This window comes from Loxodonta africana, chromosome 11, assembly GCF_030014295.1.
Source record: "Loxodonta africana isolate mLoxAfr1 chromosome 11, mLoxAfr1.hap2, whole genome shotgun sequence".
In the NCBI taxonomy this organism is placed as follows: domain Eukaryota; kingdom Metazoa; phylum Chordata; class Mammalia; order Proboscidea; family Elephantidae; genus Loxodonta; species Loxodonta africana.
The window spans coordinates 31,947,048-31,965,051 of record NC_087352.1 but is presented as its reverse complement, the minus strand read 5'-3'; the positions used below and the strand labels follow the sequence as shown (position 1 = coordinate 31,965,051).

Below are 18,004 nucleotides of genomic sequence, written 5' to 3'. Positions count from 1 at the left end.
CTCAGCACCCTTAGCACTTAGAGCACTTGATGGCTCTGGCATTCTCTCATGTTAGCTATGGTATGTGCATGGCCTGATGTCCCTTCTGGGCTGCATACTTCTTCTGCCTAGAGCACCTTCTGTTTACTTCTGGCACCCCACAGTGCCAGGGTGGCCCTGCGCAGGCACTTACTAACCTTCCTCAAGTCGCATAGATTCTGTCTTTTGGCAGAAGTATCTTCCTGAGAATGTTTTCTTGGTGGGTATGACTGTTCCTTTACGGACATGGTGCCTCTCCCAGGAGTCTTGGGGGACAGGTGCTTTCTTCCTGAAAAGCGTGGGGTACCATTGTCATATCCATTTGTGGTTTTCTCCTAAGACATGCTTTCTTATGTGTAATGTGTGGTGTGAAGTCTTGTGTCTCACCCCAAACTGTGGTCGTCTTGGTCTCCCCCACAAGTCAAAACTAGGATTATAAAATAAAAACAATATATTCTCTGTTTTTTCTTGGTATCTAGAGAGGCAAGAAGGAAAAAAGGGCATTTCCTCGTGTTTTTATTAGCTTTTTGATAGCCTTATAGGTTACACAGTTGCCTCAGGATTTTGAATGTCGACCTTATGTGCACTAGTAGACAAAGCAAATCCACAGTCTGTGTGGAATCATTGATGCCAGTTACTAGGGCTGCCGTCTTCAGGTTTTTTGCTGAAACCTTTAAAGAAACTCTCACATGGTGGTAATCTCTTGAGTGAGGAGCTGTGGGATTCCATAAAGACTCTGATTTCTCATCCCTTAGACTGCAGCAGGTGAAATTCATCCTGTATACCCTCTTCAAGATCTGAAGTTGGTAGAAACAGTGTTTTATTCTACAATGACCTTCATATAGAGAATTCAATGTGAAATTATGGTTAACTTTATTATACAGTATTTTATTTTGGAACATTTGTACTAATAAAGAAAACATAGGGTTGCTTTGAGTTGGAATTGACTCAGTAGCAACTGGTTTTAATATTTCATTGCCTGTATCTACTGCATTTTGTTTATTTCTGGGAGTGGAATTACCGGATTATATGGCAGTTCTGTGTGTAACTTTTTGAGGAACCACCAGATAGTTTTCCACAGTGGCTGTACCATTTTACAGTTCCACCAGCAATGGATGAGAGCTTCGATATCTCTACATCCTCACTAACACCTGTTGTTTGTTTGTTTGTTTTTCCCCCATCATAGCCATCTTAGTAGATGTGAAGTGATATCTTACTGGGATTTCGATTTGTATTTCCTTAATGACAAATGATGTCAAGCATCTTGTCCTGTACTTACTTTTGTATCTTCTTTTTTTGGCGAGACGTCTATTCTAGTCCTTTGCCCATTGTGAAATTGGGTTGTTTGTCTTTTTGTTATTAAATTGTAGGAGTTTTTTTTTTTTTTTTTAAATATATTCTGGATATTGGACCCTTATGAGATATATGGTTACCAATTATTGTTTCCCATTCTGTAGGTTGTCTTTTTACCTTGTTTTCTTGATAAAGCCCTTTGATACAGAAAACTTTTTAATTTTGAGAAAGTCTTATTTATCTATTTTTTTCTTTTATTGCCCATGCTTTTGGTGTCCTATCTAAGAATCCATTATCAAAAACAAGATCCTAAAGTTTTATTTCCATGTTTTCTTCTAAGAGTTTTATGGTTTTAGCCCTTATATTTAGTTTGTTGAACCAATTGAGTTAATTTCAGTATATGGTATGAGGTATGGGTCCAGGTTCCTTTTCTTGCATGTGGAGAACACAGCTGTCCCAGCACCACTTCTTAAAGATCTCATTTTTTAAAAAGTGTAGTCTTGATTATTTTACATACCTGTTTTTTCCTCTGAACTTTAGAATCTACTGATCGGTATTTGTGTATACGTGATAAGCTAAACAAGGGAGAACTGATGTCTTTATAACTTTTTGTCTTTGTACCAAAGAATAGGATATGCATTTCTATTTATTCCAATCCTTTTTTCCTTCTTTTTTTTTTGACCGGGGGGGTGCGGTGGGAGGGCTCATTTTAGTAGCACTTCAAAATTTACTTCTGGGTGTTGTTAGTACATAGGAAGGGTATTGATTTTTAAATATAAAACTCAGCATCTTTCTAAGTTCTCTTAGGTTCTTGAGGTATATAATCATATCATTCATAAATAATGATAATGTTACCTTTTCCTTCCTAGCTTATGCTGTATTTCTTTATCTTGTCTAGTTTCATTGGCTATTTGAGTGGATTTTTTCTCCTGCTTTACTGGGATTGCTTTTAGTGTTTTCCTATGAAGTTGAGTTTTGTGTTGAGATGTGTTTATCCACCTCTTCCTGTTTTTAGACTTTTCTTTTAAAGTTAAGAGCAGGTGTTAAATTTTCGCAAATGCCTTTTCATCTTGTGGATGATTATATGTATTTTTCTCTTTTAATTTATTAATGCATTTGAAGAGGAAAGCTGTTGCCCACCTTTTGGGCAGGCTGCCATATGGGCGTGTAGTCCAGGTTTTCCAGATCTACACGTGTGCATGTATGCACATGTGTGCACGTGTGCGTGTATGTGCACGTGTATGCATAGATGGACAGGGATCTTTCAACTTGTCAGGGAAGCTGGAATCTGGGTCCAGTTTTCTATTTGTAGCACTGTGTGGGCCAAACAAGACATATGGGGGCTAGCTCCGGGGACAGCAGTGCCAGGGCTGCCGTTTGGCATGACTAGAACTGGCTGACCATTTATATTATGTCATCCTGTGTAATTAAAGACATGTTTTCATTTTTGTTTGGAAAAAATCTGATTTCAGGCCATAGTTTCCTGTTTTTTGCTAAGTAGATATTCTAGTTCTCTCTGACCTTTTTATACTTTGTTGATTTGTCTAAGAAGATGTTCAGATACTATACATTTCTGAATAATTTTTGTCTATTAGTTTTAAGCAGTCTTAAATTTTAGAGACTTCTTTAATACAAGTAGCATCATCGAATAAAGGCTTTTCTCACGTTTTTAAAGCATTTTCCCTTGTTTCCCGTCCTCCCCGCTCCCCCCATTTTTCTGGTTAGTGTGTGTCTTCTCCTGTTTCCAGTCTGTGACCATTGTAAAAAACGTTATTCTTCATTCTCTTACCTAACCTCTTTTCCTATGTGATTAGTCTCGCAAAGAGCATCATATTAGGGAAAATGCATTTTCTCCCCCTGTAAGGTCACTTGCACGTATGGAGAAGTCACTGTATTTACTGATGACAAAGAGAAGGAAACCAGAAATTTTCTTTTTCCAGAACAAAACTATGTCTGTGCAGACGCACTTAAAGAGTTAAGATTTTCAGGTGAAATTCATCACCATGGCCAAAATCTTTTTGATCTCATCTGGATTCTTGACCTGAATTATCTGGATCTATTTTATGTTCAATGAGTAAGTCTAACAAAAAACGTCAAAGATAAAAGTGATTCTGCTGATGTTTTGTTATTTTGAATTTTATATTTTAGAAACCATTTTACTTAATATTCCCATAAATGTAGTTGCGCTTTTTCTTCTGATAAGGAATAGTTTTAAACCTGATTCAAAGTTGGATAAAAATAATATTTAGAGTTAGAAAAGACTCTTTTATATTCGATCATGAACTCATTCGAATCTTACACAAGACTTCTGTGTCTTAACAAATGAAAATTCCTTTTTATGGCATAAGAACTTACCATTTCCTAATTATTTCTTTGCTTCATTTTTAATTTGTGTCATGAGATAGACCCAAATGATACTTACTCAAACATCCTTCTCTTCAAGTTCCTGGAGTTAACCGTGGAGCTGTTTGCTACATCTGCTTTTACTCACGTTGGGATGAACTGGCTCTGCAGTGCTGCACTCCTGATTCGTATAATACTGCCTGTTCAGTTAGCTCTCCTGAGGCTGTGATTTGTGTTCTCAAGGCCGGTTAGGAGTTTCTGCAAGACTGCATCGTAATCTTCAATAATTCCAGCTTTTTTAGCTTTTCCATAATTGGTCATCTTCTGTGGGGCAGCCTGTATAGGTACGGCACACTGTCTCAGTCCTCCCGTGGGGAGTGTGGAAGTGCCTGAGTAGTTGGCATGACACAGTTTCTGGGCCAGAGTGGACTGTGTGTGTTATAGTTTTTACCTTATTCTTTTATGTAGATTTTATTTATTCTGTCTTTGTTCTGACCTTTTATTCCAGGTTCGATTCGCGAGGAGAACGGAGTAAGGTGGCATGTGTGCCCCTATTGCACAAAGGAGTTTAAGAAGCCCAGCGACCTGGTGCGCCACATTCGCATCCACACCCACGAGAAGCCCTTCAAGTGCCCGCAGTGCTTCCGGGCCTTTGCCGTGAAGAGCACGCTGACTGCCCACATCAAGACACACACGGGCATCAAGGCCTTCCAGTGCCAGTACTGCATGAAGAGCTTCTCCACCTCAGGAAGCCTCAAAGTGCACATCCGCCTGCACACAGGTAGGGGCACCTGCCCTGGCGATCTGCAGTGCTGCCTGCTGGCTGACACAGACACGTTCTTCCTTAGCACATACGCACTTAACTGACTCCCTTCTATAGCCGGGGCGCTGAGTGTGCACTGCTAGAGAAGACAGACCCCATCTCAAGCCTCACAGGGCCGATGGTGTAGAGAGGAGCACTGAACACGTAGCACCTACAAATGAGCATATACAATTGCACCTTGTGATGTGAGAACAGAAAGAGTCAGGGTTTAGGAGAGAATACTGTGGTCAGACCAGATATAGATTCTGATCGGGTGAGCCGTTCTGAGGGCGGGACAATGGAGTCTACCATCTGGAGTGACCCATGGCTTTTCCTGGAGAGGAAAGGGGACGGGCCCTTCACAGAAGGCCCAATTTGTGCTCAGGCACAGCGACCTTAGTGTATTCCTTTAAAGAAAAGTCTTTGTGGATATTGGATGGTGTTTTCTCTGAACCATGTGCAGTCAGTATTTGAAAAAGCTAGAATTAGTCAACTTGGTTACATGTCCTTCAGAATCCGCCTTTTCATTTACCAGTAGAATTATAAAAGAAAGAAATTTCTTTCAGAAAAGAGGCCCAGTAGTGGAGGATTGTTAAGAGAATATCGTCATCATTGTTTACAATAACAACCACCATTTATGCATTGTTTGCTAGGCACTAGACACTGTGCTAAGCGCTGTTTAAATATTATTGTTTTTATGTGCCAGCGAGTAGATTGCAACTCACAGCAACTCCATAAGGCGGAGTACAACTGCCCCATACGGTTTCTAAGGCCAGAATCTTTACGGGAGCAGATTGCCAGGTCTTTCTTCTGTGGAGTCACTGGGTGGGTTCAAACTGCTGACCTTTTGGTTAGCAGCTGAGTGCTTAATCGTTGCCCTGCCAGGTTTCCTTATTTAAACATTTGCTCCTGTAATTCTAGCAAGAGCTGAGGAGGCAGACATTATTATTCTCAGTTTACAGAATACTTGAGACAGAGAGCAGTCTTCCATGTCTTAAAATTCTAAAGATGACTGGTTGTTGGAATATCCATATTTTACAGTTTCAACCTTTGTCCTGGAGATAGTAAATGTTCTTTTTCACTGAAAATGCTTTTATTGCTGACCTTAACATCTGTAAGATGCACCATAAGCAAACGAGGGAAAATAAGTCTAATTTATAACATCCGTGAGATCATAAGCATGGTAATGATAAATACTCAAATCCATATTAAAATATTTGAATTTTATGTTGGCATTAATTTTTGAGTGGTATTTCCTTGAAATGGAGCCCTTGAAATAATTCTAAAATGTACTTTTCATTTTTTATTAGGCGTTAGACCTTTCGCTTGTCCTCACTGTGACAAAAAGTTCCGAACCTCAGGCCACAGGAAGACACACATTGCCTCTCATTTCAAGCACACCGAGCTCAGGAAGATGAGGCACCAACGCAAACCCACAAAGGTTCGAGTGGGCAAGACCAATGCTCTGGTGCCCGATATTCCTCTGCAGGAACCAATTCTCATCACCGACTTAGGTAGGGGAGTCAGAAGGCTTCACTTACAGTTTATTGAGTATGCCTTCACTTGGTGTCTTATGAAGGATGTATAAACATTATGATATACATATTTAGACAGGTTTAAGTGCAATATTAATGAAGTCATTGTTAAGTATTATTTTGCTTTATGGGCCAGCATGTCCCACAGTCAAAACTCAAACCATAGCTGTGTCTAAACGAGTGCTCAAGTTGTGTCCTTGGTTAAGAGAGTAATGGTGTGTAAGTGATGATGTTAGTCTGTAAATCTTCACTGGAAAAAATTTCAGCCTCAGTGGTGATCTCAAAGATGACATGTGAAGTGCACAGCTCGCTTTGTAATTTTCACCTTAAAATCCCCAAGCAGTGTGATAGACTGTTATTTGGCCTGCTTTAATCTTTGGATTAAAAAAAGAAGAAGAAAAACCTCCCTGCTAAAAAAGTTCTTTTTAGGCTTATGTTATTATAATCAAGCCAAATTATGATTTTGTTAACTAGGAAAAAATTAATGCCTACTAGAAACTTTAGAAAAGTTTTTGGAACTACAAACAACAGGAAGAACACAATTTAAGACATTTCGTTAAATTCTGTAAGTGAATTTACGTTTTTTATGCAATTTCTTTATTTCATTTTCCTAAGCCAGATAATCCAATCTATGAATAGAGGAGAATGAATACCAAACAAAATACCAACTAATGTAAAAAAAAATGGTTAAATTGTATAAAGGAGGATATTTTAGATTGAAATGTTATAATCCACTAATAAAAATTAACAGTCATGAACCTTTCCGTACCTAAGAGCAGAGCGTCAAAATATGTAAGCCAAAAACAATATAAGAAAGGAGAAATATTCGCTTTCTCAAGTACGGTGATTCTCAATTCAAGTTAACCAAACACAGTAAACCTGCCAAGGATTTGAAGTATACAGGTATAAATACATATATAAAAGGGTGATTTAATAGCTTTATGTGGACTCTTTTACCCTAAAATACACATTCTTTCAAATATATATGAAACAGAAATTAACACATGCTAGGGTATTTTTTTTTTAGGGTATAAAAAGTTTCAATAAATTTGCAAAAGTAGATAAAAATTTTTTTTTTTTCAGATAGCATCCAGGACATAATCTTTGATTATAATTTAATGAAAATAGTAGAAAGTATTTATCCAAAATTTGTTATATGGAAAAGAAAGACTCAAAACTGAAATTATATAAGTGAGAGTATTACATAAACAGATTGGGTGAACAAAAGCTGTCCTTAGCTCCTATAATATTTCCTACTAAAAAGAGAGAGTGATAATAAATATAACTCAAAAGCTAGAAAAGTGAAAATAAAGTAGCAGACAGAAATTAATAAGTATGAAATAATTTAAGGTAGAAGATAACATTCTAGTGGACTTGATAAGTAATTTTTGAAAAACTTTTTGAATGACTAATAAAATATACAGCTTGGCATGTCATTAATAAAACTAAAGAACAAGAAAACACTTGTATATTAAGAACAAGGAAGAAGCTTAAGCACAGAAACAAATGAGGTAGAAATTATTTGAGAATACTCTATAACCTTATGTTAATACATTTGAAAATTTAGATTGAATGAATCTTTTCTACAATTATATAATTACCAGAATTGGCTGTAGAAGAAATAGAAAACCCCAAAACACAAGAAATCAAAAAGATAGTGAAAGATCCATATCTGCTCCAAATACCAGTCTCAGATGATTTTACGAATGAGTTCTATTAAACTTCCTAGAGACTGTAATTCTTCTGGTATTTAACAGTTTTAGAGCATAGAAAATGGTCAAGAACTCCCAGGGTAGGTGAGAATAGTTTGATATCCTTGTTCAGTTTTAGTAGCCCACAAAACAAAACAGCAGAGTAGTCTCACTCATTCAAGTTTAATCTGCACCGTAGCCCATAGTTTCTCAGTGGGTTTGCATTATTCCAGAAATGCAGAAAAGCTTCTAAAAGGCAGGGTCAGATTAAAAACTTATTTCGTGGGCACTAGAAATATTCTTCATGCTTAACAGTTATCCTCAGATGACTAATTTTTGTCAGGTCGTCATAAATCAAGTTAAACGCATCTGGGTTTTGTTAAGTTTATGTAAAAAAGCTTCTATATCTGATTCTTCAGAATTTTTCCAGGGCTAACATGGGATGTATCGTGCTCCTTGGCTTCACGGATGTCTGCAAGTTAGATAAATATAGTGGCAATAGAATGCTCCTCTGGGCTGAGCTGAGCCACAAAGAGGGACGTGCTTCTACAGGTGGTTTCACTTGTGAAATGCAAAACAGTGTAAATAGTCCTTATTATGCTTAATTCTGTTGTCATTTTATTTGTATCATCTCACTCTGAGCTCCTTCAGGGCTATCAAAAGCTTTTGGGGACAGATTTAGATAAAGTGTCATAGTGAAGATTCTAGTCTAGAACAGTCTCCGTTGTTTGCTTTGTTCCAGTTTAGTTACTTAAAACGCAATATGTTTTACAACAAGAGTGTCATTTAAAAAATATCAGAGTGCATTAAAACACTTATGGCTCAGCAATGCGAAGCGATTTGATCTCTGACCATTAAGGCAGCACAATTCGAAACCTGGGGTCTTGAGAGAGTCACTTTGCTTTAAGGCCATCAGCTGTCCTATGCCGTGGTGGAACCAAGACCCCAACTCCTGACTCTAGACCAGGACTGTGTTTCAATGGAACTCACCTTCTCCCACTGTCATTACCGTGCGCACAGCACGTGGTGTGGAAGGGTGGCCGTGGCTCATCACTGCGCTCACAGCATGTGGTGTGGAAGAAGGGCAGCCATGGCTCTCAGCTGTTAACGAGTACTGGCATATAGCAGTAGTTGTCTCTACTGAACTCCAATGTTGTATGTATTATTACATTTTAGTGAGTACAGTCACATTTTAGTAAGTACAATTTGTACTTCACGAGATATGTTCTCTGGAGGCATTCAGCCCAACATTTTGAATATAATTGTAGACATTGTTTTGTTTGTTGTGCTCTGAATGTTTTTTCTTCTAATTCAGAAACTAAAATTTAAATAAAATTATGTGCAGATTGGGGAAGTATTGGAGTTGCTTCTGAGATTCAAATCATATGTATATCTGTATCACCATTTTTCAAAAACTATGTATCTACACTCAGCATTTCACAAGCTGAAAGAACTGAAGAAAAAATTCAAGCCTTGAGTTGCGATCTTGAGTGATTCTACGGGGAAAATATTAAACAACGCAGAAAGCATCAAAAGGAGACGGAAGGAATGCACAGAGTCTCTGCGCCAAAAATAATTGATTGACATTCAACCATTTCAGGGAGGTAACATGACCAGGAACCGATGGTACTGAAGGAGGAAGTCCAAGCTGCACTGAAGGCATTGACAGGGTGCCAGGAATTGACGGAATACCAGTTGAGATGTTTCAGTAAACAGATGCAGTGCTGAAAGTGCTCATTCATCCCTGCCAGGAAATTTGGAAGACAGCTGCCTAGCCAACCAACTGGAAAAGATCCATATTTATGCCTATTCCAAAGAAAGGTTATCCAACCGAATGTGAAAATTACCGAACAATATCATTAATATCATAAGCAAGTAAAATTTTGCTGAAGATAATTCAAAAGTGTTTGCAGCAGTACACCAATAGGGAACTGCCAGAAATTCAGGCCAGATTCAGAAGAGGACATGGAATGAAGGATATCATTGCTGATGTCAGATGGATCTTGGCTGAAAGCAGAGACTACCAGAAAGATGTTTACCTCTGTTTTATTGATTATGCAAAGGCACTCAACTGTGTGGATCATAACAATTTATAGATAACATTGCAAAGAATGGGAACTCCAGAACACTTAATTGTGTTCATGAGGAACCTGTACGTAGATCAAGAGGGAGTCATTTGAACAAAATAAGGGGATACCGCATGGTTTAAAATCAGGAAAGGTGTGTGTCAGGGTTGTCTCCTTTCATCATACCCATTCAGTCTGTATGCTGAGCAAATAACCCCTTAAGCTGGACTATATGAAGAAGAACGGGGCATCAGGATTGGAGGAAGACTCATTAACAACCTGCATTATGCAGATGACACAGCCTTGCTTGCCGAATGTGAAGAGGACTTGAAGCACATACTGGTGAAGATCAAAGACCACAGCTTTCAGTATGGATACCACCTCAACATAAAGAAAACAAAAATCCTCACAACTGAACCAGTAAGCAACATCATGATAAATGGAGAAAAAATTGAAGGTGTCAAGAATTTCATTTTACTTGGCTCCACCATCGACAGCCACGGAACCAGCAGTCAAGAAATCAGAAGATGCATTGCATTGGGCAAATCTGCTGCAAAGGACCTCTTTAAAGTGTTGGAAAGCAAAGATGCCACCTTGAAGACTAAGGTGTACCTGACCCAAGCCACGGTATTTTCAATCGCATCATACGTGTGTGAAAGCTGGGCAATGAATAAGTAAGACTGAAGAAGAATTGACGCTTTTGAATTATGGTGTTGGTGAAGAGTATTGACTATAGCATGGACTGCCAAAAGAACAAATAAATCTGTCTTGGAAGAAGTACAACCAGAATGCTCCTTAGAAGCTAGGATGGTGAGACTGTGTCTTATATACTTTAGGCATGTTGTCAGGAGGGATCAGTCACTGGAGAAGGACAGTGTCAGCAGAAAAGAGGAAGACCCTCAATGAAATGGATTGATACAGTGACTGCAACAATAGGCTCAAGCATAACAACAATTATGGTGATGGCACAGGATCGGGCAGTGTTTCATTCTGTAGTGCGCAGGGTCGCTACGAGTTGGAACTGACTTGATGGTACCTCACAACAAAAATAACAGTAATCTTGCTATTTCCAGCTATTCCTTTAATAAAATATCCATGAAAGCACTGACCTTTTTAGAACAGAGGTCATGTTATAATTATTTCTGCTTTGAGTGCATTATGGTACCTAGTGTACTGTGATAAATCCTACAATAAATCCTGATCGGCCTACATTTTGGACATAGTTGTGTCAGTTCCATGTTACCAAATGCCCATATAGAAAGTAAGTGGTGAAATCCATTTAAAACTTGGCTGTTAGAATCAAGAGGAGCAATTGTACCAATATAGATATTCCTTATGTTGAAAAAATATTGAAGTTACTTTAACTTCATAAATATTTTCTGGTAGGTTCTCTTTAAACAGTCTATTCCTAACACAATTAGAATAGCGTTTAGTTGCAACATTGGCATCTGTACTTTAGCTGTTTTGAATTTTTCATCTTCTGAGTAGACACTTTTTGAAATTTCACTTAAGTAGCACTGGCAGTGAATTATTCCTGCTTTTGTTTTGATTTTTAGGTCTTATCCAGCCCATTCCGAGAAACCAGTTTTTTCAAAATTATTTTAATAATAATTTTGTAAATGAAGCCGATAGACCATACAAGTGTTTTTACTGTCATCGAGCATATAAAAAATCTTGCCACCTTAAACAGCACATCAGGTAAGGTGACAGTCTCAGAAGTGGGATTCCATGTCATTTTCAGTGATTTAGAGATCGAGCAACTTTGAGAAGTATACAGGATTGTAGTGTTAGGTTTTAGTGTGTAAAGTGTCTCATTGGACCCCAAAATATTTATTGGGGTCACTGGTATTTTCATTCCTTAGTGCCTTGTCTAAAATATTTTACCTGGAAATTGCCACTGTTTTTTTTTTTTTTTTTTTTTTAACTCATCCTGTATCTCAGCATTTGCAATTTCCAGGAAGTAGCAAAGAAAAGTTTGGTTTATTTCATTAGAATTAGGTTCTTTAACAGTTTTTGAAGTGTTTTCATTATGGTTTAGGTTAATTCCTGGTGGTGTAGCAACAGCGAGAAGAAATCAGAAATTTGATCTTGGGCAAGACAATGCGATATGTTGAACCAAGCATAGAACTTAGAAGACTTGGATTCTGGTTTTATCTCAATTATATGCCAAATGTGTGACTTTAAGCAAGTCTTAATCAACCCTTCTGGTCTTCTCATTTGTAAGACGTGGAAAGCTGTGTCTTTGCTGCTTAGCTTAAAAGAATGTGATGATCAAGTGAAATAATATGTGAGAGTGCATTCTACATTATGAGCACTATAAAAGTGTAAGGGACCGTTGTTCATTCGGTAAACTTTGTATTCCTTTTAGATCGCATACAGGTGAAAAGCCTTTTAAATGCTCTCAGTGTGGAAGAGGTTTTGTGTCCGCGGGCGTGCTGAAGGCACACATCCGCACGCACACGGGACTAAAGTCCTTCAAGTGTCTAATATGCAATGGTGCGTTCACCACGGGTGGCAGCCTGCGGCGCCACATGGGCATCCACAACAACCTCCGGCCCTACATGTGCCCCTACTGCCAGAAGACGTTCAAGACCTCCCTCAACTGCAAAAAGCACATGAAAACCCACAGGTAGGCACGGTGCTGGTTGTTGCTTTTGTATGATCATCTATATCGTTCCCAAATGAGGCTGGGAGAGTTTTTAAGAAATAATTATCTTTGCACCTGATATATCATGTCTAGCTTGTGCATGGGCTAAATCAATTTATGTATCAGTGTCCAATGATTGAGAGCCCTGGTGGCTTAGTGGTTAAGCACGTGGCTGCTAGCCAAAAGGTCGGCAGTTCGAACCAGCAACTGCTCTGTGGGAGAAAGATCCATGTAAAGGTTACAGCCTGGGAAACACTGTGGGGTAGTTATACTCTGTCATACACGATTGCTAGGATTCAGGTTCGACTCAACGGCAGTGGTTTATGAGTCTAAGGATCTATTGAGAGCCTCAGACCAAAACATTAGCATTTTTATTCTTAATATAAAAAAAAATATAGTATTGAATAATCTATCTTGGGCCAAATGCTTCTCACACTCTCTTTTAAAGCTGATAGTAATTAGATGAGATGCTAAATCTAGCATGTTTAGTATAATTAGGTAGTGAAGATTTCAAAAGAGGAGATCTTAGTCAACTCTGTGATTTCGAGGCGTGTCATTTCGGTATCTGAATAGTAATTATTCTGTGTTGTTGTTTACAGAGAACATGTTTTAGGTATTGCATAAATCCATCACTAAAATCTAACTTCTGTTTTTACTTATTGGTGGCAATCTCATCTCCAAATGGAGGTGAGCACAGAGCTGAGCAGGAATGTGTTTCCTACTACATTGGGAATCCACGAATCCCTGGAGTTCTTTACTTGCACTGTCAAAAAGCATCGATGAGGGGACTCTGAAAGTCAGGGTGACCAGGCATACCAAGAAGGACATTTAATCTTCCGCCCTGGAGCATTTATTGAGCAGTATTTTATCTAGCTGTGTCTGCCAGGGTGTTGCCTATAAAACAAAACTCCACATATTGGGATAAGCAAACTCTGATAAATAATTTTTTTTTTTTTTTTTTAGTATTATTTATCTGGATGCCTAGGCCTGCCTGACAAACTTCACAGCTTTGATGTCGGTGCAGTTGGCTACTTAGCTGGCAAGTTTAACTGCTGCTTGATACCATCCAGGGAATATGGTGTCTGTGGAGCAATATAGTGTACTCTTGCCAGTTACAGATGCAGCTGCACTTTACTGCCTTTTATGGAGGGAGTTATGTGCTGTGCACGCGACTGGGAACTGGGGAGTCATGAGTGCATAAATGTTAAGGATGCCAGCTAGTGTCCCTGTCCACGGTGGCGGGATGACATGTCCCCATCCAGCTGAGAGCTGCACATACTACAGTTATGGAACATGGGTCCTAAACTTTGTGCAGTGGCGCTTTAAGTCATATTTTCTCTGACAGGAAGTCAGTCCTTTTTAGTGTGCTTTTTATGGTAGTGTTGGGAGTAAAGGCTTTAAGACCTTATTTATGCATCTGTTGGCCAATGATGTAATTACTGGGAAGGTGGGTTCACTGTTTCTATGGGGCTGACTGTGGTAAGTGGAAGTATCACATCACCTCTTGCTTATCACAGATAACACTCAGGAACGTGCGCCTGCCATTATTTTAGGAGTTTACTGTATGACTTTGAGATGTTGATCTGAAGACTGGTAGGTCTGTGATATTGCAGAGCTAGCACGTTTCTCTTTTTAGAATTTGCATGCAAAGAGAGGAGCAGACCCAATAGTCCATGCCTTTGTTTGAAGTGTTGGGAATTCCCAAAATACTATATACGGTTATCTCAAAAATAGGTGTAGAAGATTACTACAGTAAAGTCTGCTCATTAAAACAAAAAAGGAACAACAATAAACAACAGAGCACAAGCCACCACTGATTACTGTGCAGGACACATTTCCTCCTAGTTTGATGGAATAGCGAGAAAACAGATATGTAAACATGATTGAGTTACTGTATGTTGTCGTTAGGTGCCATTGAGTCGACTCCGACTCATAGTGACCCTATACGACAGAGTAGAACTGCCCCATAGGGTTTCCAAGGAGTGGCTGGTGGATTTAAACTGTCAACTTTCAGGTTAGCAGCCAAGATCTTAACCACCGTGCCACCAGGGATCCCAGAGTTAGTGTATAGTAACAGTTAAAATAAAGGTGTAATAATGTACAGTGAAATCTGTGAGAGCCAAAACTCAATAGGACTGCATTTTTTTTCCATGTCTTGAAAGTTTTCTGCCTTTGACATGTTGCGGTCTTACCACTTCTCTCTCACTCTTTTTTTAGTGGAAAATATTTGAGTTTTCCTTCTCTGACAGGTTTCTGCCTTATACAGGTTCTGGCTTTTGCAGGTTTTGCTGTATACCTATTCCCCACTTACTGACTATCCTGTTATCCAACATTTTACATTTACAATAGTAAAAAAATCTACTATCTGACTGTTTTGCACATTAACGAATACACCTGGCGGTAATGAATGCTGAGGTGTGAGGTGAAAGTAATGCTGGCTGTGATGGTTAAGGTTATGTGTCAACTTGGCCGGCCTATGATTTGCAGTGGTTTGGCAGTTATGTAATGATGTAGTCATCCTCCATTTTGTGATCTGAGGTGTTCATTCTCCATTTTCACATAATGCAGGTTTTCACATAATGACCTGGTCTTTGGAACCTAACGGTGCCGATAAGTAAGGAGTGGATGTATTTTCTAATTCTTTGCTATTTTGTATGACATTTTTATTCCCTCTTCCTCAACAGAAGTAGTTGAGAGTGGACTATTTTTTGATATAAGAAAATGAAGAGGAAAGATTTTATGTGGAACTAAGAAAGAAATTCTGAGTAGAATAGAACATAGGATGGAGCTTGTGTGGATCTGACCGTGGAGACCTGTATCTCAGGTCATTGATTGTTTTAGGTGGTGCACCCAGTGTTACCTAGCTGGTTAGTCAGATAATTGCTGGAGGTGTTTTTTAAAGTTCTTGGTTTCATTCACTGAATTTATTGTTCATTTTTCTTCCCGAAAGAGATACGATTGAATGCATACTAGATTTATGTTATATCACATAATGATTTTGCAGGAAATCAGAATGGCCCTATGCCTTGTACTGTATGTTTGTAACACGATTGACCACTGGCCACATACAACGCCTGCGGCCATTGACCTAGGGTATTAGGCTGTGAGACCCTGCCTCTCCTGCGGCCCATCCACTTTAACTTATCCCACGTAAACCCACCTGCAAATGTGCTGCCTCACGACATATAGTTCTTTCTCTTAACACTTTAGCTCATTGCAGAATTTGAGTTGGGAGTTTTATTTTTAAATGTGTGACACCTTTCTTACTTTTTAAACTTTTGAAGATCCTGGTGTATATTGTCCTTCATGCCCTCTGCCCTCGTGCCCCTATAGCTGGGAGAGCACCAGAAGGCGAGGAGACCTGAGAGCATTTAGTTTTCAATGGTATTTTCACTGTGGCTCTGAAACAAAACAAGTTACTTAATAAAATGGGACATTCACGGTGGGATGCCTTGCAGGCAGCTGTGGGCAGCATCTGATCTCATGAATCCTCCTTGGTTTTGAAGGTATGAACTTGCTCAACAGCTCCAGCAGCACCAGCAGGCCGCCTCCATCGACGACAGCACTGTGGACCAGCAGGGTATCCACGTGTCCACCCAGATGCAGGTGGAGATCGAGAGCGATGCGCTGCCCCAGACAGCCGAGGCAGTCGCTGCGAATCCCGGAGCCATCCTGGAACTGGAGCCGCAGCACGTCGTGGGCACGGAAGAGGCCACGCTCAGCCAGCCGCTGGCGGACCAGCCCTTGGAAGCAGATGAAGGTAAACATGCCAGGATCTTTCACTCTGAGAGGCGTTGCACGCAAAGTTACGCAGCCCTTCACGCTCCCTCCAACCCATGTTGGTGTCTCTCAACTCAGACTTCTTAAGTCACTATTTGTTCTGTGCATGGATGTGTGTGGGGTGTGTGCATGTATGTGTAATACTGCATGCTGTATATTGTCCTGTGTTACTCTTTGGTAGCGTTTTTACTCTTCAACGTTATTTGTTTTTTGAGGCAATTTTTTTTTTTTTAAACAAAGTAATCCAGTTTCTTAGTAGGAAAATTAGAACGTATTCGAAATCTCAGGACTACAGCAAATACTATTGTCCAAACTTTGATGTAGGGTCTTCTAATTTTTCCTTTGCAAGTGTGCAGGCTTGGGTCTATGTGTGTGTGTATGTTATGTGTATAGAATCATAGAGACAGAATCTTTCTATCCATACTCTTTTGTAATCTTCTTTTGCCCTTTTGTGTATAGAGAATAGGCTTCCTTTTCAGCAAGCACATGTCTGTATGGTCGTTCTGTTACAACTGGTGCAGGCCTGCCAGGGGTCGGTCACCACTCTGCAGTGGGATCAGGCTCCTGGTTTTGAGTGTAAAACAGTGCATTGCTTCTTTCATCAATAAAGTCTTGCTATGAACAAAGTGCCAGCTGAGCTCCCTTGGCAGCGTGCTTGGTGACGCTTTGCATTCACACAGGTGTGAGCTTGTGCAGGCCTGCTCACAGGCACTTTGCTGACCGACTTCTTTCTCAGCCTTATCGATGTTCCAGCATTTATCCAACTAGCCTATGGGAGAGCTTTATACTTCTTATCCCCTCTGTTGCCTAGAGCAGTGCACACAAAAAACAGTTTGAATAGTCAGTGAGGACAATTGCATTTAAAATGATACATACGGAGGAGTGTCTAATCTTAAAGATGAACTGTAAAGACTTTTTACATTGATGCTCTGGAAATAAACGATAAAGCTTTAACCGCATGACATATACGTATACAGGTAATCCTCAGTATTCGTGGATTCCCTATTTGTGGATTTGTCTGCTCGCTAAAGTTGAATTGTTACCCCAAAACCTCTACTCGCGGTGCTTTCACGGTCATTTGCAGATGTGTGCATGGGCCAAGAGGTGCCGTGCTGGGGTCCACCAAGGCTAGGGCAGTGTTGGCTCACTCACTGTTCACAGGGGTTCACAGAACATAACACGCACAAACTAAGAGAACGCACTGTGTTTAAACTGTGCCCTCACACTGTCCTTTCACGAAAAACAAGTTTGTTTTAGAAAACTCACCAAACCTGAGATAGTTGCTGAGTTAACGAGTCTTCCTTTTTTTTGCGTCCTTGTCTTCAGATAGGTTTGTGACCCCTCAACATCCTCTACAGGGGCACATCGACCAGTTTGATCAGCAAACTCCAGCACCGCAGGCCTTTGAGCCAGCAGCCTTGTCACAAGGTCAGTGAGGAGGTCGTGGATGGAGTTGAGTCTCAAATGTTTCTTGTAAAGCCTTACCAAAGTGTACAGTTTCAAACCAAGTAACTTTTTGTGTGTATTGTGTACTTTTCTTTTAATGACACATACTTTTTTGTTATCTGCTCAGATTTTCTGGAAAGGGTCTTCACCAACCATTTTTAGCCAAGAAAAGATGATTGGGTACACATTGGGACTTGGTGGTATCTGGGAGCTTATGGCTGCCCTGTAACCTGTGGGGCGAGGTTGTGTTCAGCACACGCTCCTGCCTGGTATCGAATGACCTGAATGCTTGTGGCTGAAGGTGGCTTCTGGTGCTAAATCAGAGAGTAGACGCATCGGGTCTCTTAAGACATTTTTACCTACAAAACCAACTTTTTTGTTTA

The 18,004-nt window shown here is 39.7% G+C and overlaps 1 protein-coding gene across 2 annotated transcripts in view; it reads left to right on the top strand.

The window, feature by feature from the left end:
* The window catches only part of ZNF236 (zinc finger protein 236), a 110,755-nt gene that overhangs the window by 37,718 nt on the left and 55,033 nt on the right, over positions 1-18,004 (top strand). For both annotated transcript variants that reach the window (XR_010323427.1, XM_064294380.1), the window contains exons 10-15: positions 4,163-4,435; positions 5,767-5,970; positions 11,305-11,446; positions 12,117-12,377; positions 15,902-16,155; positions 17,502-17,603. Coding sequence is in view for 1 of the 2 variants with exons in the window: in XM_064294380.1 (XP_064150450.1) it covers positions 4,163-4,435; positions 5,767-5,970; positions 11,305-11,446; positions 12,117-12,377; positions 15,902-16,155; positions 17,502-17,603 (1,236 nt within the window). In the remaining variant the exon portion in view is untranslated. The remainder of the gene's footprint in view (positions 1-4,162; positions 4,436-5,766; positions 5,971-11,304; positions 11,447-12,116; positions 12,378-15,901; positions 16,156-17,501; positions 17,604-18,004) is intronic.